At 41.4% G+C, this 21,496-nt stretch overlaps 1 protein-coding gene across 1 annotated transcript; it reads left to right on the top strand.

Annotated features, from left to right (window-relative positions):
• Positions 1-1,808: 1,808 nt before the first annotated feature.
• On the top strand, positions 1,809-19,566 carry TXNRD3 (thioredoxin reductase 3). The gene is made up of 16 exons (XM_032120850.1): positions 1,809-2,214; positions 7,713-7,773; positions 9,323-9,432; positions 9,615-9,728; positions 11,560-11,632; positions 12,491-12,610; positions 13,010-13,152; positions 14,570-14,685; positions 14,794-15,019; positions 15,244-15,336; positions 15,774-15,850; positions 16,411-16,567; positions 16,768-16,875; positions 17,770-17,865; positions 18,077-18,211; positions 18,339-19,566. The coding sequence occupies exons 1-16, from the start codon at positions 1,942-1,944 to the stop codon at positions 18,399-18,401; spliced, it is 1,965 nt and encodes a 654-aa protein (XP_031976741.1). The 5' UTR covers positions 1,809-1,941; the 3' UTR covers positions 18,402-19,566.
• The last annotated feature ends 1,930 nt before the right edge of the window (positions 19,567-21,496 follow it).

Raw genomic sequence — 21,496 nt, 5'->3', positions numbered from 1 at the left:
TTGCCTTGGACATTTATTCCTACAAGAATCTGATGGCACATTGCCATCCGAGCTGTGCATGCCAACAGAAAAAAGATCTTTTGAATATTTATTCCTTTCTCTGACCTTTCTGGAGCTGATGGATGTTTATATTGGAGAAAACAGATCAAGTTTAATATGAAAACCTACCAACCTTCTGACAGTGGCACAAACCTTTGAGCCTGTGATACTAATTCCTGTAACAATACTAAAGGCAGCACTGTTTCTCACAAGGTGAAAGGAGTCTGAGAAGGAGAGAGAACAATTAGCCAAAGCTAGGAACCAAACAAGCAGTTTTGGCTGGACTATGAAAAAAAGTACAGTGGGTAGTTCTGACCCATGCATGTTATGTCAAAGCTCAGTAGCTGCACATACGTATCCACTTTCCTCCACACTGATACCGATATAAAAGGCTGCAAAACTTAAATTTGTTTTTCTCTGTGGGGAGCGTAGAAAGTCTTAGTCTAGAACGCCTTCATTGCCAACATTTAAACAAATGCAATACACATTTTTTTAAGCTCACTGGGCAGTGAACACCATAGATTCACGTGATCCAAAAAGGAATTAAGCAAGTTAATTCAGTTGTCTCCCACCAGGCCACCACTGGTGGCATTACAGCTAGTACATGTGGTTATTTTTAGCATTAGTAAATAGCAGTACGACTGGTCTGTGGCAGGTGTGGGAGGCAGCAATGGACTTCATTATCTGCGTTGTTAGAAACTTCTTATTGAATCTCATGAAATCACTCTGTGCCTTCCTCACCTACAGAAAATAACTCCTGTCATTCAGAAGCTGGCAGGGTTTGATTTAGTGAAGTTCTTAAACCAGGACAACCCCTTATGATTGCTCACAGAAAGCTATTGCTGCAATCGGCACACACCGGGTTGCTCTGCGGAGAGATGACCGAGCTCTCGGGGCCTTGGCACACCACCTCCAGTGCCCAGCCAAAGCCCTGTGACCGAGCTCTCGGGGCCTTGGCACACCACCTCCAGTGCCCAGCCAAAGCCCTGTGACCGAGCTCTCGGGGCCTTGGCACACCACCTCCAGTGCCCAGCCAAAGCCCTGTGACCGAGCTCTCGGGGCCTTGGCACACCACCTCCAGTGCCCAGCCAAAGCCCTCGGACACAGGGCAGTGACCAGGCGGGGCTGCTCCTGCCCCGTGCCCTCACTCGGGCTCTGCCCACAGCTCTGCCCAGGACAGCGGCCCCTTCCACCCTTCAGCCCTGGCAATTACTGCGGTTCTTGGGGAGAGACTAGTCCATCTCATCAGAGATGTATGTAACAAGCAGTATCAGATGCTTCACCATGCCCTTCCTGTAACCTCGCAACGTGTAAGAAAATGAAACTTTTTCTGCTCTCTTGGCTAATAATCCGTTTTATTATAAGAGACGCTCCACCTGTGCCCGTTCTCCTCCCTGTGCAGGAGACCCAAGGGGCAGGGGAAGGCAGGTGGAGGAAGCAGCTTTCCCCCCATAGTTCGCCTTAACTTAAGAGGGCAGCCAGGCAGGTCAAACCCGGCCGCCCCGGGACACGCCGATTGTTCCAGGCCGCGGCATGGGGCAATCGCTGCCGGCTCGGGGCTGGGCGGTCCGTGAGGGGGCAAAGAACGACCCCCACGCCACTCCCCGCCCCGGCTGCCCTGCCCAGCACTGACCGCCCCCTCCAGCCCCGGCCGAGCGGGCGCTGAGGCGGCCCCGCCCGGCACGGCCCCGCGCCCCGCCCGGCACCGCCCTCTCGCCGCTCATGCGCGCTCTCGCCGCCCTCCTGTTGGCTCACTGCACGCCCCCTCGCAGAGGGGATAGAGGCTTAAACAACGCCATTTTATCCTTCTCTACGTAGCCTTTAGGCGAATAGTAACACTTTCTCATATGGAATAAAAGAGTTTTTGTTATTTTGCAGCGATTCGTAGTGCTTGTGGCTGAAATGCACGGCGGAGAGCCCTTTTTGGCATGTTGTCCCCCCCCGCTCCCTACGAATAGGTCGGCCCGGGCCGTCACGCTGCCGGCTGCGGAAGGGGCGGGCGCGGCTGAGGGTCAGCGCGGCCGCCGCGGGGAAGGCGCCGGTCCAGCCATGGCGCCGCCGCCGGGACAGACCCGGCTCCCGGACTGGGACGGGCTGAAGTTCCGCGTGCGGACCCTCATCGCCTCCCACCGCGTCATGATCTTCAGCAAGAGCTACTGCCCCTACTGCAACAAGGTGAGGCAGCGGCGGTGGCGGTGGGAGCCCGCTCGGCGCGGTCCCCCGCGGGCCCTCCCCCCGAGGGATATACGGGACCTGTGCCCCGAGGGCGCCCGCTCGGCCCGGGCAGGGCGCAGGGAAGCGGGGCTGAGGGCAGGCGGTGTGGGGATGCGGTGGCTGCTGCCGGCGGCGGCACCTATGGGGTTTGGAGCGTGCAGAAGCGGCGCTGTATCCATCCCGCTCCAGCACCACGTGCCAGCCCTGGAAAACCACTTACCAGGCTTGAAAATAGACGAATATCCGTGGTGTTCGTGGTAGTTCTTTACCTTTGACCACGCTGGGAGATGGATGTGTGGAGAGTTCTGCGCAGTGTGCTTGTTCCTCAGCTCTACAGCTGCTCGGAGCTCAGGGTGCTGGCTGTGTTCCTTTCTCCCTGGAAAGCTGGGTACCACACTGGTGTTCAGCTTGGACGAAGCTGATCTCCGGGGGGGGGGATAGGTTAAGTTTTCTGCTCTTTATAAGTTTGAGGAAGGTTGACTCTATAGCAGCTGCGTAAGTTCTAAATCCTGGTTGCAGTGTGTGTTTAAAAGAAGAGAAAAGCACTTTTGGTTAATTGTGATGTTTAGAGAAAAATATCTTTTAGCCTTGATTGTGCATCAGGGTCATAGGGTGGCTATAACTAGTTAGCCAAAGTCATTAAAAAAACTTAGGACCTTCATTAGAGTTTTATGATACCAACACACTGGTCATAGTCCACACAGAATCTGGGGCTTTGTAGGCCTTGGGTTTCTTCGATGTTTACAAAAATTATGTTATGACATTTTATTTAAATCTCACACTACCATATTTGATATGGCCGTGGTGGAAGAACGTAATTGGAACTGCTGGATCAAGTCCTGGTGTTCCTCACTAGAACTGATAACCAGGAAAATACTCAGAAGCCTCACTCCCACTTCTACGTTAGGTTTAGTTCTGGGAACTCTGTGGAGGGAAGAGATATTATGACTCCCTTGTAGAAAACTTAGTATATCCTATCTCACTTGCAGCTTAACTGAGGTTTTGAGAAAGGAAGCTTCTGTGACTGGGGGGATAGACCAAACCAATGCCTTATGTCTAAGAAGCTTTTGGCAGACAGTAGAGCATAGTAGGTAGCTCAAATCCTTCTAAAACTTGCTTAACAACTTACTGGAAGTTTCAGTAAATGAAGAGTTGGAGTCTTGCTCCAGTCTAGTCTAGTTGACAAAAGTATTATCAGTGTGCTGAGGAGAAATCATTTCTTGAGGACTTCAGTGTTGCCCACTGAGAAATACTTAGTTGTGCCTGTCAGTATTGCCCTGTGTGCTTTTAGTGATCGTGATTGCAAATGTTGATGCTCATGGCACTCAGTTCAGTGAGTTTGGGATCACCCAATGGCACGGTAACTTTTTAAACCTTGTGCCTTTTTCCTTCATCTGTTTGTGGTGTTGCAGAGGCTCTAGACTAAGACAAGAAGCTTGAGGGGGGGAAAAAGACTTGGTTGTAGTCCAGTAATTAAATTCCAGATCGTTCTTTCCTGCATTTGTTCATAGCTTCTCCATTAGGCAGTATTGCTTGCTTCAGGGAAGCAATCAGACATGAGAAATATTATCTTTATTGTCCTGCAAAGGGGAAGAATGAATACAGGGAGTAGGAGTGCCCTCTCTCATGGCCCCTTCTAGGAGGGGGAGTTGAAAAACCCTGCATGAATTTTTATGAAGGAACAGGTGATAAACAGGGCTGGGGGAAGAAGAGCTGACTGCCCTGGTAGGCAGGTTTCCTTGGCTTATTTTCCCTCTTGGAACAGAACAGAAAGATAATATAACAAAGTAAATGTGAAGAAAAGGGTATAGATTGCAGACAGAGAATTAGAAGAAGAAAGTTTATGGAAGAAGGAAGCATCACATGAGACATCAAGTGATAAAACAGAGAAATATCTATAACACTAAGGGTATTAACAACTCCTCCTACCAAAGACTTAGAAATTAGTGAAAGGACTGGGAAAACAATGAGTAATGCAGTATTCTTGCTAGCTGATCTAGTCTATAGAATTAATGAAGTGCATATAATTTGAAAGTGTAGTTACAGCTTGGGTGCTTAGCCTGTAATCACATAGTTCTGAGCTCTCAGACAGATATGAATAGTGTGCATTGTGTTGTCTTTTACTGTGGATGGTTGTTAGCAATGTGCTTTTGGTAGGATTAATTGAAAAACTAAAGATGTTTAGTGCTCGTGCTCTGAAAGGACCTAATTTGGGGGTGGAAAGAATTCTCTATTTCAAGTGGAGGTAGCCATGCTAGAAGAAAATTAAAATTGCACTTTTCTTCAGAAACAGAACTGCAAATAAATTCCCTAAGTGAATTGAGTAGGTGATTGTATTCAGGTTAGCTAATAGCATGACTTGGCAATTGCGCTGTTGTTCTTCTGCAAATGCAATTTGTTGTTCAACTGCTTTAACAGGGCAGTGGTGGAGAGGGGGTGGTGGTAGAATTACTTCCGTGTCATAACTTAACTTGGCTGTTCCTTCAATTTCTTAGCACCCAGAAAAGATAAGTAAGATAGAAATGCTTAAAGAAAACATAGATTTTTTAGCATGAAAAAATGGCAAGGCTGAAGACTGTGATGTGTTGAAATTTCAAGAATAACAGCTGTGATTGCATAGAATTTACTGGTTACTTTGGTTATATTTTATGCTATTACAGATTACATTCTCTGTCCTCAGGGGATTCTGGCCAATTCAGCTGTAGTTGTTATAGAATGTTAGCTGATACTCGGAAAAGCAGACCTAGGAGGTACCATTATAATTTTATGGTATGAAGCTTATTTCAAACCTGCTTAGCTACCCTAGTAACAGACAGCATCTCTGGGAAGAGTTTTCTAAAGTTAGACCAATTTCTTGGTTTCAGAGGAATTATCTGTTGTTTAATAATATTTGGAAGTGTTTCTAGTCTATCACTTTTTGTTAAAACTGAAAGAGTTTAGTAGGTAACTGAGGCCATTGCATTGGTGAGAAGGGAAGTAAATGGTTATATCAGTGACCCTGCAACCTTGTATCCCATCCCAGACATTCGGAGAAATAACAGTTTTGGCTTTGGGCCAAAACTTCTTACAGGGAAGAAAATTTCCCAGTGGGCTGCTGAAGTTTCCAGTGCTGTGTGTGTGACACAGGAATTCCTTTACCTGAGTTTGTATTAGCTATATTGAGTGAAAAGTTTTCAGTGGATCTTCTTTTTCGTTAGTTGCTCTAATAACTCCTTTGGTCTCATTTTAATTTTGGCTTTTACGATGCCAAGTAGCAGTAAGTTCTCTGGTTGTGTTCCCTAGGGAGGTCTACTTCCTTTTCATTTCAAAATTGTTTTCTGGTAAGTGCAGTTATTGCTGAGTGCTCCAGTGAGTATTTCTGAGAAATCATTTCCTGTTCACCTTATCTAGATGTTACTCATGATTAGTGTATTATCTTTCTACTCCTCCTAATCATTTCCTTTTCCAAACCGAAGTAATCTGTTATCTCATGCCTGTATTGGAGATTTTGTAACTGCTCATGTGCTTGCTATGTTCCTTTTTTCAGTTTCATTAGCACAACACAAGTCTGATTTGTTCATAAGTATAAACTGCAATAGTTAGTTCTAATTACGATGCTGACATTTGTCTGATATATTTTCTCTCTACTCAGTATCTTGAGTAGAGAATAAAGGTGGCCTAAATGCCTTAAATTTGTCCTTTCTTGAGTGTAATCTTTCTTGATTTAGTGATGTTCTGTCCTGTTCTCCCTCCTGCCAGCTGCTGTTGCAGTGGTCTGGCAGAGTTTTTTAAAAAAGAAAACAAACTAATGAACACTTGCCTGTTACTCTGCTGCTTTGCTGCAAACTAAACCAGCAGCCAAGCAGCTAATTTTGTGACTTGCCCCCGCATTCTTAACACTTACTGGCAGCAATCACTTTCAGCTTTGCTTTTGAGATCTTGCATGGCATTTAGCTTGGGATGCAGATGCAGAGCAGGAGGTCTGGAGGGGTTCCACTGCTGTTTCCCTTTCATTCTGCCTGTAGCCATAATCATTCCAGGAAGCAAGCCTGAAGGTAGTGGTGAGCTTAGGACAAAAATTTTCAAGGGTCATCTAGATGGTTAAAGGACTGGAGTGTCACACACACTGGATGTTTGAAGGAGGAGCTCTGTTTGTTGAGCCTTGATAAGGCTAAGCAGGGGTTTTAGTTGCTACCTTCAGCTGACAAGCGGGAAGACAACCAGACTGTTCTTTGAGTTGCAGAGTGAAAGGACAAGTATCAACAAACATAAGGTGCAATGACAGGCACTGCAGTGGGATAAAATGGAAGCTCTTTACTGTGAGGGTGGTCAAATGTTGAGCCAGCCCAGGGAGGCATCTCTGTCCTTGTGTTCAGAATGAGAGGACAGTGCTTGAGCAATGTGGTCAGCCTTCACATTTGGCTCTGCTTTGAGCAGGAGGTTCATGCAGATGGCCTGAAAAGGTCCCTTAGAACTTCCATTATCCTATAACTATAGAACCAATATAATCAGTTACAGAAGCAGAGCTTTTTTTGTGCGTTGTGGTTGATATATGATGTGGTAAGAAACTTAATTTGTAGTTGGTACAGAATACAAAATCTTCCTGTTTATCTGCATGAAGCTGAAACTTTATCAGAAAACACTGGAATACTCAGTCTTCAGCATAGTAACAGTGTGAATCACAGCAATATTAAAAACATTTTATTCCTTGTGTGTTAGACATCTTAAGACTTACTAGATGTGACTCAACATACTCTTAGTGAAGCTCTGGCAATAAATTTGACGTTCATCAGAAAGCTGGTTGAAAAATGTTCAGACTCCATGATGGCAAGTGGGTCCATTCCACAGGCATTCAGTGGTTATTGCTAGAGCTGTTTTCACATGCCAGTTTAACAAAAAATGTTACTGTAAAAATCTTGATTCTAAAAGGCTGCCTGATTTGAATCAGGTAATGGTACACTCTGTCCATCCAGAACTGAGGTTAGGAAAACACCCAGCTGAGTGCTGAATACATTTGGAAAGTGTTACTTCCTTCTGCAGCTTTTTACAGTCTCCTTTTTTTTTCATTTCCTTGACAGTGTTTTGGTTTGCATGTTATCCTCTACTCCCTTTTTCTTTTAGTTTGTTTTTTTTTTTTTAATATCACCAAAGAGTCTTGCTGCTGCTTTATATCTCTTCGCTTTTTTATACGGCAGTCACTTCCATGGCTTTTGGTATGTCAGGTGTGGAGAAGTCAGCAGCTAAGCAAATTGTATCTAGAAACTTTCTCTTAAGGTGGTGGAACTTTTATTGGAAAGTTAAGTGCCCTGGCTTTAAGTGAGGAACATGCAAAACATAAAAGTGCCAAACTACTAAATATGTAGAGCCTGTGCCTCAGAGCACAGTAGCTGAGCCTAGAGGTTACCTGTGTGTGTCCATCAGTGAAGTTTTACCCTGAGCTGAGAAACTTTTGCACTGCCATGGTGTCTGTTCCTTTGCAGGTGAAGGAACTCTTCCACTCCATGCGTGTGGAGTACTATGCTCTGGAACTGGATGTAACTGGTGAGTAGGAGAAAAAAAATGTGTCACGTGCTGCTGCTTAATGTAACTAAAAATTAGTGACTCTGCATGATTCCTTAAGCTGTCTTAAACTAATTGGGGGGATATGTGAAACAAGTAAAATACATTTTTATATATGCAGAGATAAAAGCAATTAGGCTTCAATGTGGATTTTAATACAGGATGTGTTTTTAGTGTAACTGAAGTCTTTGACTCTCTGTAAACATCATCAGCTGATAGAGAATGTGAGACCTGATTTCTCTCCGAGGAGCTATGACTTCTGGGGGAAAAGCCTGTGATATTTTTTCCTACTCCTGGTTCTCTTGTGGCTTCAGATGAATTGTTAATGTTTGACTTGGTATATGGGTGACCTTCTTTGGGAAAGGTGCTGAGTCACTGGAAGGAAGGGTAAATTCCAGTAACTTGGCTGCTGCTAGTTTCAAGTTGTTTTTTTTCTTAAAGTTCAAGCTGCCTTAGTTTTAGGACATGTGCAGTGCCTTATCTGTCTATGGATGTAATGCATGTTGCTTTTAATGTAGTTTTAGGAACAAATAGTTTCTTACATGGTTCTTAGTAAACTGTTAAATGCACTTTTGTTAAGCTGTTGAGTGTCTGTTATTAATTTTTTTTCTGTATAAAACATAAGTTTCCAATGCTTTTTTTAAAGTTCTAATGCCTTTTTGAAGTTTTTTTTTTTTTGCCTAAGCAATGTTTGGGAGAAATACAGATATTTATTTGTCTCTTCTTAGTTATTTTTACTTTTTATTCCAGTTGTCGTACTGTGAATTAATTATAGCCCAAGATATGTAAAGTACAACACATAGCCTTATTTTTTCTGGAGTTACTTCTAATTAATAATGTATTTCCCTTGCAGTTGCTCCGATTACTGATGCTAAATAGATACAATCTTGGAATAAAAAGATCTTAATCAAAGTGATTATTGTAGAATCCCATTCCCACATTTACTGCTGAGAGATCCAAACTGAGCTTGTGTGTAGGTGCTGATGATTCAGATTACAGGTCAGGTCAAGCAATGATAATTTTAAAACTAGGAAGTTTCTGACAGTGTGGTAGGTAGAAAAAGTAGGAAGGTAGCTTTAGGGTAAGTAGAAAAGCATGTTCATACTTCCCTTACCCATAGTCTCATAATACAAAGCTGCTGGACAAAATTATGTGCCTGTGCACAGAACATACTCCAAAATAAGATAGTTCTTATGAAAGAAAAGGTGTCTGTATGATCTTCTGTGATAGTTGGAAAAGAATTTTTGTTTAGTACCAAGTGTGACACTGTCAGAGACAGATAAAAATCCATGAAATACAAGAACTAAACTCTTACTACTTCAGTTTTATTCCATTCTGTAGAATTGTGGCTTGAAACACCAATTTAAGTCCTGTGTTTCAGCCTGCTCCTTTGAGAAGTAGTTTCTGAAGACTTGCTTATGTCCAGGAAACTGCAAATGGAATCACAGTGCAAACCTTTAATACTTCAGGTTGTTCTAAAACCTCTCTTCCTGAAATCTGTTTATAATGTACACATTTCTTTTATTCTTAGATGACGGAGCCAGTATTCAGCAAGTGTTGGCAGAGCTGACTAATCAGAGGACAGTACCTAATGTATTTGTGAATGGAACTCACGTTGGGGGCTGTGATGCAACATATCAGGTAACTTGGCTTTTAAAATCAGCTGGAAGTAGACAAGACTGAGTGAATTTGCTGTTTGATCATAGTTAAATTTTGTGTAACACAGTAGACTGGGTGATGTAGGTCAGAGGAGGCAGTGTTATCAGTTGTTTGCTCAGAAACATGTGTGCTGATTTGATTATTTTTTTCTTTTTCTCTCCCAGGCTTATCAGGATGGATCACTGCAGAAACTCCTTGGGGACAACCAAATTACAGAACCCTATGAATATGATCTCATTATTATTGGTGGTGGCTCAGGTGGACTTGCCTGTTCTAAGGTATGATGTGAAAATGGCGTTAAAGGACAAGTTGTACGTAAAAGTTCTTCAAAACTTAATCTGTCTGTTAATTATGTTGGTATAAAACAGTCTATATTTTGATGAGTATTACTGTTCAACTTGTTAGTTAATGAACCAGTAGTGGTCTAGTAATGTTCTCACTCAGGAGATAATGGTTTAAAGGACCAGTTTCAAGACAATGTCTATTCAGATCTTGATCCTAATAATAGGTTTTAGTTTTCTTGCTGAAGGTGGAACCAAATGTTTTTTAACTATCTCTTCTGCATGTGTAATACACAGGCACTTCCAAACAGTAATCTAGAAAAGGGCTACTCTTGAAGCCTTTTGACAGTTGAGGATTCAGGATCACCAGTCATCTAAAATTAAGTGCTTGCAGCAGCTCCCTTCAAGGAGCTGGTTCACTCTTTAGTTCCCTTTTTAGCTGCTTTCTCAGAAAGGGAAACTGAAGTTGTGTAGCCCTTACACAATTAGCTGTTGTTCAGAGTGCCTCAGGACCTAAGGTCTGAATTCAGTTTTCTCTGCTATCCAAGGGATTTGGACACATGTTTCCCCTCTCTCAGATGGGATGTCAGGATACCAGACAGATATCCTAAACTGTCAGTTTACATTTTGGGCAGGGTGAAGTTGTTCTTGACAGCCTTGACAATTGCTGAACGATACAGCCAAGCATGCAACCTTCATTAGAAAGTATAAAGCAGGCAGGAGAAGCTGACAGTGGAATTCTTCAGTTGACCAATTGTGTATTTTCAGCATGTTCAGATCTTTCCTCACAGTACCTTCTGGGACATCAGTTGTAAACTTGGTGCTAATTGCCAAATTGTTCAGTGGTATTTGCAAAACACAAGACAACCAGCTAAACCTTGTTTGAGCCAGTTGTTGTGCAGGAGTTCTTAAAGAGATTTAATTGAAGTGCTTGAAAGTTCAAACAATGTGTACCTGGTAATTCCTTGGATAGAGGAATAGGCTTATTTGGGTTGGAATGGACATTAGAAGAATATCTAATGTAAGCTCCTGCTCCAAGCAAGGTCAGCTGTGAGGTCACACAAGATTATGCAGGAACTCATTCATTTGGCTCTTGAAATGAGCCGGGGGTGGAGATGCCACAGCCTTTCTGGGAAACCTGTTGGATTGTCCTCATGGTGTGAAAGTTCTTTATATGCAGACTGAGTCTGTTGTTTCAACCTACAGCCACTGTCTTTTGTCCCTTTGCTACTTGGCCAGTGCGAAGAGCCTGGCACAGTCATCTTAATGTACTTCTCATAGGTATTGGAAAGTTGCTCTTGGGACCCCTCCAAATTCAGTTTTTCTCCAGGCTGAACATGTCAAATTCCCTTGGCCTTGTCATAGGGTGTGTGCTCCAGCCCCCTGAACATCATGCTGGTGCCCCATTGAACTGTCTCCAGTTTGTCACCTTTCTTTCCATCCATGAACATGCCAAGTGAGTTCTGTCCTTCTGAAAGAAAAGGAGAGCTAACAGCATAAGTATTTCTTTAGCTGAAGTAGAAGAGAATCATAGGCTGCTGAGCCTATCTCATACCTTTTTCAGATCATGGCTTTTGACAGCATAGGATGATCTGGATGAAGCATTGAACATGAAAGCAGCCATTCAAAGTTTGAAAGAAAGCCAGGGATTCTTGAGGGATTTCAGTTTTTGTCTAGTGAAGGAGATAGAAGAGCCGTGTATGATAATGACTAACTAATGAAGGTAGTAAAGAAGCCTTCTATTAGTGCTAAGTGTATCATGACCATAAATGAGTGGACAGGCTTGCTTGGTTCAGTAATGCTGACTGGTCTTCTCCATCTTTTATAGGAAGCTGCTGCCTTGGGAAAGAAAGTAATGGTATTAGATTATGTTGTTCCAACGCCTCTTGGAACCTCATGGGGTAAGCTTTTGTTGTCTTGGATTTGATGATGTTTGAGTGAGTACCAGTGATACATACTGAGATGTTACATATTATGGATTTGTGTTCTTAGGAATTGAGACCAAATTCCTTTAATTCTGGTACACAGATAACAGCAAAGTTGTGTTCCTGGCTTGCCTGCTGTTTTTCTAGATGGTTATTTCTGTTTGGGGCATTGTTCTTTGTCAAATGTTTTTCTAGCTTGGATCACTTTCAAATCATGTCTGGGTAGTGTGTGTGTGTGCATGTTCACATTCTTATGTTTGTGGGGTTATTTTGCCTTTTAGTTCTATTTTGTAGACAACTGGTAGGCTCCTGTTAGAACAGTGACCACATGGCTGTGTATGTCTCACCTTTCCCTAATTAGGGACAGCTGCTGGCTGACCTCATTAGTGATGTTGGCAGCTGAGAATGAGTAAGGAGCTTGAGTGAAATTTCTATTGAGTCGAGGAATGAATGTGCTCTTTTAGATAGTCTTTCAAAAACAGGCATATTTCAAATTCCACATAATAGGTGGTACTAAATTGTAGGAACTCTGGGCTTTTTGCCTTGCTTACTTGACAACCTGACTAAAATCTGAAGCCTTGTGAAGTAAGTAACCTGGGTCTATGTTTGACATGCTGTACCTGTCTTGGGTCAGTGAGTCTAATAACCTCTTAGACCGAATACAAGCTTAGTGTGTTCATTGTACTTTTAAATGTCATTTGCAACAGATATTTCATGTTACTTGTGTGACTGTAGCAAACCTCACGGAGTGATATGAGTGATTATACAAAGTACATGATAGGAAAAGCATAAATTCTGTTCATGGGAGCAGTAATGTGGTTCTTTCCATCTTAGGACTTGGTGGCACGTGTGTAAATGTAGGTTGCATCCCTAAGAAGCTGATGCATCAAGCAGCACTTCTGGGTCAGGCACTCCAAGATTCAAGGAAGTATGGGTGGCAGTATGAAGAACAAGGTCAGTAAGAACAGAGAACAGACCAAGACTGTACAGATGAGACGCTGAGCTCAAGACTGTTCTTGTACTTTGGACTTAATAAATTAGATGCAGAGTTCAGTACTTTTCATAGATGAATCAGAAGGTGTCCTCCTTCTTGAGTCATAGACACCTTTGGGATTGAAAGTTAATTGTGTTTTGTTCCCTATATTATATGAAATAAATGACAGAACTTCTAGAATGGGCTTATTTCAGATAGCAACAAGTCACATAAGTATTAACATAGTAGAACAAGACCTTAATATGTATCTTCATTACTGATAATGTTTTCTTAGCATGATGTACAATGAATAAGTTAAGTTTTTCTTGAGAGGTACATTGCACTTTTATTTCCTTAAATATGAAATTGTCTTGTTTCAGTTAAACACAACTGGGAGATCATGGTAGAAGCAATTCAGAACTACATTGGTTCATTAAACTGGGGCTATCGAGTGTCCTTGAGAGAGAAGTCTGTGACATACCTCAACTCTTACGGAGAATTCGTGGAACCACACAAAATTAAGGTATGCTCTGCATTTAAAATACTTAGTTGGGAGGGAAAACTCATATTTTAGAACTGCCTTATAAAATTCAACACCAAAAAGGCTTCATCTTAACATTGCAAAGTTAGGTCAACTGAAGTTAAAAACTCATTTATGAAGTTATTGATTTAAAGAATTATTTTACTTTAGTACCTGCCACGATGTTTGCAAACCTAGTTATGTAAGAGTGATGTGGATATGTGTAAACCTGTGTCTTGCAAGAATAGAGGAAGGTGGTCTCGGTTTCTACCTTCATGACTGACTTCAGCAACCTGAGTGAGGAGGGGGCAAAGAAAGGAAACTCTAGCTGTATGATTTTGCAACTTGGAAAATCTTCATACTGAAGCATAAAAACAATTGAAATTAAATTTAGACTAAGCACTTGCATAAGAGCATGGCTAGAACCTCGTGCTGTATCAGCATACAAATTAAAGTGTCAGTTTTGCAAGACAAAGCTTGTTCTGGCAATCTTGCTGTAAGTGATCATACTGTAGCAAGGTTAACCTAGAAGTGCATGTTGAAGGCAGCTATTGCATTCAGTGAGTGTAATTGTCTGTTTTCAACATCAAGGCTGAACTACTTGTGTTTTAAACCAAGAGACCAGCACTGAAAGATAGTAGTAAATTCAATTTACCTCAGGTGGTACACACCTGTTCAAGTGTTCAGGCATGCAGGGCATCCACTTAAGTGTCCTTAGTCAATAAATGAAGTAGAACAGAGGGACTTACAGCAGGAGGCTGGACTAGGTGACCTCCTGAGGTCCCTTCCAACCTGAATTACCTGTTGACTTGATTGGGAGAAAGTTTCCCTTCATTTTTGTTGAAAAATTAATAAAAAGCAAGAATGAAGGTCAGATTTTGGGAGAGATCCATTGGCAAGATGAAATTTCCAAAGACGAAGGGTCTCTAGAGGTCAAATTAGTTAGAATTCACTTAAGGTTGGGTCTTAGGCCGTCTCATGTCTCTGAAATTATGTAACTTGTTACCTTTTTTTTTTTTTTTAAATTTTTACATTAGCCTGAGGAGTAATTGATGTTATTCTGTCCCTAGCATTGTGTTGGCCTTTTATTGGGGGAATAAGGGGGTTGTCTTAATTTGTTGTGGCTTTTTAGAACTTGGAAGTCAAGTTGTTAAAAATAATCCGATCCAAATTAGTAGTTAAAATGGGCAGGATCCAAAGAGTAAGTGATTTTAAATGCTCTAACGTGAGAAAAGCCTGATAGTCTGTTGTTTAAACCTGTTGTTCTTCAGTGACCTGTGTGGCATCTCTGAATGCATTAATTCTTGTTTAAAAATGCATATTCTTGATTTTTAAGCGTCTCTACAATAATTAAGGAGAATTACATAATTTTTCTTACAGCATATGAAAATGTCTCTCTTAACTGTGTCTTCATCAACAGGCAACTAACAGAAAAGGACAAGTAACCTATCACACAGCAGAGACTTTTGTCCTGGCAACAGGAGAAAGGCCAAGATATCTGGGTATCCCTGGAGATAAAGAATTCTGCATTACAAGGTGGGATGAAAAGGCGCAATAGACTGAACTTGTCTGCTCTAGTGTTTGCCAAGACAAACAAGCTTGTGTTGGAAGAACCTTGTAACTTAACACTTCTTCTCTTTTCAGTGATGACCTCTTCTCCCTGCCTTACTGCCCTGGCAAGACTCTGGTTGTGGGTGCTTCCTACGTGGCTCTGGAGTGTGCAGGGTTCCTGGCTGGCCTGGGTCTGGATGTCACAGTGATGGTGCGTTCCATTCTTCTGCGGGGCTTTGACCAAGAAATGGCAGAAAAAGTCGGTGCCCACATGGAAACACACGGCGTGAAGTTCATCAGGAAGTTTGTACCTGTTCAGGCAAGTGCTTCCTTCAGCTTTCTTCTCTTAACACGTTACTTTACACAGCACTTGTAAAATGCAGCTGTTGTCTGGGAAGGCTTTGGCTCTGTGCAGAAATAAATGTTTTATGAGACTGAGCTTTTTTTACTGTTGAATGATAGATTAGCAGGTCAAGGCTTGAATGACAATGGAAGTGAGCTCTGCTGCTTCAGGTCATTCTAAGCTTACAAAAATTTGCGCAGGTTGAGCAGCTGGAGCAAGGAATGCCAGGAAGACTGAAAGTGACAGCAAAGTCTACTGAGGGACCAGAGATCCTTGAAGAAGAATATAACACTGTAAGCATTTCTGGATTTGAAATAACTGACTATAGGTGCACATGAAAAGTATTAAAATACTTGAACAACTTGAAGGGAAATCCTGCTTAAAAAGTTGTTCACGCAAACTACTGGCAGAAAAAAAAAGTGAAAATTCAATATTTGTCTTTAGTTGAACCCTGTCAGCAATATGGGTGAAACTTTATGTGCTTGGAATTTAGTTTATATAAACAGTGTTGTTGCTTCTATTTTTGCTTTGTTTTTCTGTTTGTTGCATCTCTAAAACAAATTGCACATGGCGGAGACTGAGCTGTTGGTGGCTCTTTCAAATTTTTGGAAAAAAATTTGGAAGTCATTTTATTCATGTGCTTTAGTGTTTTCACTGAAAGACCAAGGGAAATCTTGTGATATACTTCTCTTGCATAAAGTTACTGCATTTAATTTTTGGGGTTTTTTAGGTATTGTTAGCCATTGGTCGTGATGCATGTACCAGGAATATTGGTTTACAGACAATCGGTGTCAAAATCAATGAGAAGTGAGTATTGCTGAACTCCCTTAAACCACTGAATGCAAGGATTTTTTTTTAACCTCTTTAAAAATACCTCATGATACTGATGTTTTTCTAATTTTTTTTTTTAATTCTCATTCTTATATATGGCAATTATGTGAACCTTTGAAACCTTTTTTTTGTCCTGGATTTGAGTGCAGTTGTCCATTAACTTAATTTCTTTAGTATGTACTTTGTAAAATAACTATTCTGAGTTAATACCTACTAGTTGGTCATTGTGCTTAAAGCACAGAGCTGTATAATAATCAGGTGAAAGATTGTGAGTCCAAAGATGTTGGATAGCTTGACTGTCATCAGCCAGGCACTGTTGTTCATGTCAGAACTGGCCCACTGAGTACAGACTTCAGCCCTTTGTCAGAGTTGGAGCTGATTGATGCTCTGAAGAGTTTGCAGTTAAAGTAAATAGTCATAAGTATATTTAATGAAATGAGCTCAGTAGTTAGAATAGAGCTTCTCCCCTCTGCTTTTTGCAGAGATCTGAGGAAAGTTGTGATGCTGAATTCTGTGGTCTTCTGTTTGTTTTAAAGGAATGGGAAAGTCCCTGTAAATGATGAAGAACAAACCAATGTGCCTTACGTTTACGCTATTGGGGATATCTTGGATGGAAAGCTTGAACTTACTCCAGTTGCCATTCAGGCAGGGAGACTGCTGGCCCAAAGGCTCTATGGGGGTAGTTCCAGAAAGGTAAAGCTATAAGCATGCAACTTCAACTTATTTCTAAGCTTTTTGCCTCAAAATTGCAGTAACATGAATTAATTTATCCACTTGTCTGTGGGCTCTGCAAGTGTTTAGTAAAAAAGAAAAAAAGTGCTAATATAACTTTTTCTGTTATGTACTATATAGAACTTGCATAGTCTAAATATTATTTTTTTTGTTATTTTTAGTGTGACTATATCAATGTACCAACAACAGTGTTTACCCCTTTAGAGTATGGCAGCTGTGGGTTTCCTGAAGAAAGAGCCATAGATGAATATGGAAAGCAAAACTTGGAGGTAAGAACACCCAAGAGTCAATTAATTTGTAGCTTGAGGGTGTTTTTCTTGGGCCTTGCTGCTTTATATTCAAGGCATAGTGTTAACAAGATTAGAATTTAGATGGGTAGAGCTGTTGTGGCTGTGTTTTCATCTGGCCAGCAAGGTACTGCACTCACAGAAACCCAGGACTGGACTTAATGCCATTACAATTATGCATAACTATTTGCAGGTGGCTGAGAAGGAAGCATTTGACTTCAGCAGGCCAGACTTGGGTTGCAGAACTGTAGGGGTGGTTTTTGTTGTGATGATTTAAAGGCTTCTTGCTGAAGTGTACCAAACTCCTGGGATGAACTGTTTCCTGCTGGTTCACTGTACTTGAATAGTGAATTGATTTTTTGCTGATCTTACCATATGTCTATAGGAATATTGGGCATAACTTGCCCATTTTATGGTAGTTTCTGGCTCCTGCACATCTCTGAGGAGTTACATTAAAGCTGTTTGCATGCCTTGTGCTTAATTCCTTACATCTTTTAAAATCACTTGACATTATTGAGCATCTGCTGTTAACTGTTTTGCATAATAGGTTTAAACTTACAGTAACTGGATGTTAATTTTGCACTTCTCTTTCTCAAAGTTCGATTTGCAACCACTGTATATTGTAGCTGTTGCTGTTTTTATCAAGTATTTAAATCAGAGCTACATGGTTTGAGTCAAGTCTTCCTCTGCTGACTTTTGGAGGATGGACTCTCTGGGCTAAGTGGAACAAAAATTACTCTTGTCTAGTTTCTTATAGACAAGAATATAGTGGGTTAAATGTCGAACCACCTATTTGTAAAGATACTAAAAAGTAGAATTATGCCTGGCTGAATTAATTAATGAAACTCTAATGCTCTTTTTCTTGTTTTCTCACAGGTTTATCACAGCTTATTTTGGCCACTTGAATGGACAGTGCCAGGCAGAGATAACAATACCTGTTATGCAAAGATTATCTGCAATAAACAGGACAATGTAAGTAGCAAGCTGGAATGGATATGCTGAGAGTATTCTTGAAATGGAAAGAACTGCAGACCTACTTTATTTGGAGTAGTTAATTTTTTCTTAAAGACTCTGCTGTTGACCTGCTTGCATAACGTTTTTAGTGTAGTGGGCGTTACACACTAGAGCTTTTGTCAAACCTTTCCTGGTACTGACTTGTGTTTTTCTCTCATCTGTTCTGCAGAATCGTGTGATAGGACTGCATGTTCTTGGGCCTAATGCTGGTGAAGTTACCCAAGGTTTTGCTGCTGCAATCAAATGTGGTCTCACCAAAGAATTACTTGATGAAACAATTGGTATCCATCCTACTTGTGCAGAGGTAAGAAGTGGGGAAGGCACAGCCTGATTGAAAACCTGCTTTTGAAGGTGGTTTTACCAAGAGGAGATCAGCAGCCAGATGATGATGCAGGCAATGGTAAATAAGCTCTTCTTTTGGTCTCTTACAGGTGTTCACTACAATGGATATTACCAAATCTTCTGGACAGGACATCACTCAGAAGGGCTGCTGAGGTTAAACCTGCTGTTTTACATGTTTCCATGTTGCGCACTCTTGGTCCTGTGGAAGCTCTAATCCATCCAACTGCTTTGCAGCAAAGTAAAACGTTTGCATCAGTACCGCTGTATGTGCTGCAGCTGGGAGTGGTGCCTTCAAGAGGCTTCCTCAGTGTGAGTTGTGTTGCACATGGGAACAGTAATGCAGCAGGGAAATCTCGGACTGTAAATCCTGACTTTGCTTGGAATCAGCACTGCGGTGCTTTTTTGACGTTGCAGCTCGGAACCTTCTCGTGAGGTGAGCTACGACTGATGGCTGCCAGGCAAGGCTGGGAGCTTCTTGTCTAGTCAGATGACTGAACTCCTCCTGAAGGAAATTCTTAAATTGCACAAATTAAAGCTAATGCTTCTAGTTCCAGTGTCTTGTACAAATGCGTGAAATAGAAGACAAATATTATAATTGAGTGATTCTTGCCAACAGTTTACATTTGACTGATTTATCTTTTTGATGCATTTTGTTATACTTAATTGTATGCTCAATTGAGGCAAGATGGCATAAATAGGATGCAGTGTTGAGCGGTGCAGTTCAAGCACTAGTCTCCCATCCCAAGCAGTCTAAAACTTCAGCGTAGCCTAAGACACCACTGTTGTTCACATTCACAGTTGTTTGACGTCAGGTGACATCATATCTTTAAAATAAAAATTTGAGTTGTAGGTGTCTTGTGTGTCAAGGCTGAAGAGCGTAAGTGCAAGACCATGTCAGTTTGCTTAAATCTGGTTTCAGCTCTGTAGTTTAAAACCTCACAGAACCCAGAATTATGTCTGTGCTGTTATGTGGAATGCTGAAGTCTTGGAGAAGCAGACTCTGTCCCACTAACACAGTAGGTGCCTGCCCATGGAGGTGGAAGGTGTTATACAGAGCTGCTCTGAATCATGTGGCAGCCCAGAGCAATGACCTGCTGTGCTTTGTGTAGTGTTGTGTACTGTCAGTAGTTTGAAGCTCTCCTCCACCCCTAGCATTCTGTCCTGGGGGAATTGTGCTTGAATCTGGCTCTTAGTTTTGTCCAAAGAGCTGTTTTGAAAGACTGTTCTGAACATTGTACGATAGTAACCAGTTTTTAACTATTTAATCTGTGACGTACCATGCAATTTGAAGTTCAATAAACAATGCATACAACACTCTCTGGTGTCTGACCTCGTGGTTTATGTTGCCTGAGCTTTTATTGGGCTTCAATTACGTTGTTTATCCCATGCAGTACTAAAACCTCTATGGACTTGTGCATGTTGTAATCTTTTAAATGGAGAAACAAGTTGTCTTGTCATGCCTGGGGGCTTGCTCAAGAAGTTAAACATGCTTCTGTTTGGGTATGCAGAATTGAACTTAGGTGAGTTCAAACTGAAAGAACAGTTTTACACCATTTCTGTATATTCCAGAAGATCTGGAATACCTTAAAGTTGCATTGTTTAACTGCAACACTGTGCAAAGATGCTCAGTAGACTCTAGTTAGTGTTAGCAGCAAATCTTGCTGGTGTTCAAGTTTGATAACTTGGCGACTTTGGGGTTTTGTTCGGTGGCCAGTAGCACTGCAAAATACTTTCACTTGGCAGTGGAGATGCTTCCTGAGCTGCAGGTGCTGCTTTGCTGCAGAGCTCTGAGGAGTTACTAGTTCTGGTCCCATAGAAATAACAACAAACTGACTGGGAACAGCAAAGTTAACCTGGTTGGAGAGGAAGTGAAGGAGGAAGCTGAGTCAATGAGTGCTAATTCCTGAATTTGCTATTAGTAAGCACTAATTGAGTTTTATTTCAAGTTGAGATTTGATGTGCAGGTTCATGTTAATTGATCAATAATTACCACTTGCATATCTGTAACAGTGTCCTAATTGCAGATGTTCCTTAAGTCAAGCTTGCCCCAGCTGTCAGCTCTAGGTGATACATAGAGCTGGTGGCACCAAGAACTTTTACACAGTTAAAAGTCTCCAGTTAAAATACACAGTAGGTAGCTAATAGCTGGAGGAAGTGAACGTGTCACTTGTGTTTTAGTAGGCTTACATGTAAAATAAAATGTGCTGTGACTGCAAGACATAGATCAAAGCCAAAATTTTGAGCTGGACAGTAGGTGTTAGAGAAGGTGGTAAAACCTGAGAAGTGGAACCTGTAACAACCAGATAAATACCCTGAGTTTGGGTAGTAAGGACACTCCAGCAGTGGCATTAAAGGCAAATTGGTGTTTACATTTCTGTTGTCATAAATGTTCAATAAATTCTGAAGAGCTGTTCTGTGTTCTTAAAACACTGGTATTTTATTCATGCTCTAATACCAGGAACCTTTTATAAGCTGTAGTTGAAAATGCTCAAATGTGACTGAATCTGTGCTTAGCTACTTGTCTAGATCACTGATAATTATGGCACTCTGTATCTGGACTGGAGCTCTTGAAACACTGAATGAACAGCAAAGCTGTGTAGTGTTTTAACTTATTGGTGAAATGTATCCATTTCAGGTCCAGAAGTGGTTATGATTATAGTTTTGTAAACATGGAAGACACTTAATCATCAAATTAGTAGATGGCTTTCCACATAGCATAAGTTTTAATTATATCTTGTGCACTGTAATTTGTCTTGAGTAATGCAAGCAGCTGAAGTTGGCCTGTGTAAGAGCTGTGGGGGCAAGTCAGAAACAAAAGGGGATCTGAATAATCTGGAATAAGCCTTGAAATGTGAGAATAACACACAAAAGATTTTTCCTGGGTAACTGAACTGTTTAAAGCTGATTCTCACAATTCCCCTTGGAGCTGCTTTTGACAAAGACTCAAAGTGTTTACCTTTTCTCAGCACATCTCATACTGGAAGAAAATTGAAAAAATAGGGTTGGTTTTTTTCCTTAGCTCTAAACAGGAGTTAAAAGTACATGTTTAAATCCTGTGCTTGTCAAGCCTTCCCTGAATATTGGCAAGGGAAAAATTCCTGGATGTGCCTTAGAAGAGTTGGGAACAACAGAGGAAGGAAGGATCAAGCATTTTAACTAAAAATAGTAATGGATCTATTGAATGTCATGTGCTTTGTGGTGCTTGCTCTGCAAGGGGAAGCTGTAAAATCATCTGCAGCAGATGGAT

Source organism: Corvus moneduloides, chromosome 11 (genome assembly GCF_009650955.1).
Source record: "Corvus moneduloides isolate bCorMon1 chromosome 11, bCorMon1.pri, whole genome shotgun sequence".
NCBI lineage: Eukaryota > Metazoa > Chordata > Aves > Passeriformes > Corvidae > Corvus > Corvus moneduloides.
The sequence above is the reverse complement of the archived record's forward strand: the minus strand, read 5'-3'. Positions and strand labels throughout refer to the sequence as shown.

Excerpts from the sequence above, each read along its gene's own strand:
- TXNRD3 (XM_032120850.1), top strand. The coding sequence starts at position 1,942 with ATGCACGGCGGAGAGCCCTTTTTGGCATGTTGTCCCCCCCCGCTCCCT. Across the intron at positions 11,633-12,490 it reads GCCTCTTGGAACCTCATGGG|GACTTGGTGGCACGTGTGTA; the intron begins GTAAGCTTTTGT and ends TTTCCATCTTAG. Across the intron at positions 15,337-15,773 it reads TTGAAGAAGAATATAACACT|GTATTGTTAGCCATTGGTCG; the intron begins GTAAGCATTTCT and ends GGGGTTTTTTAG.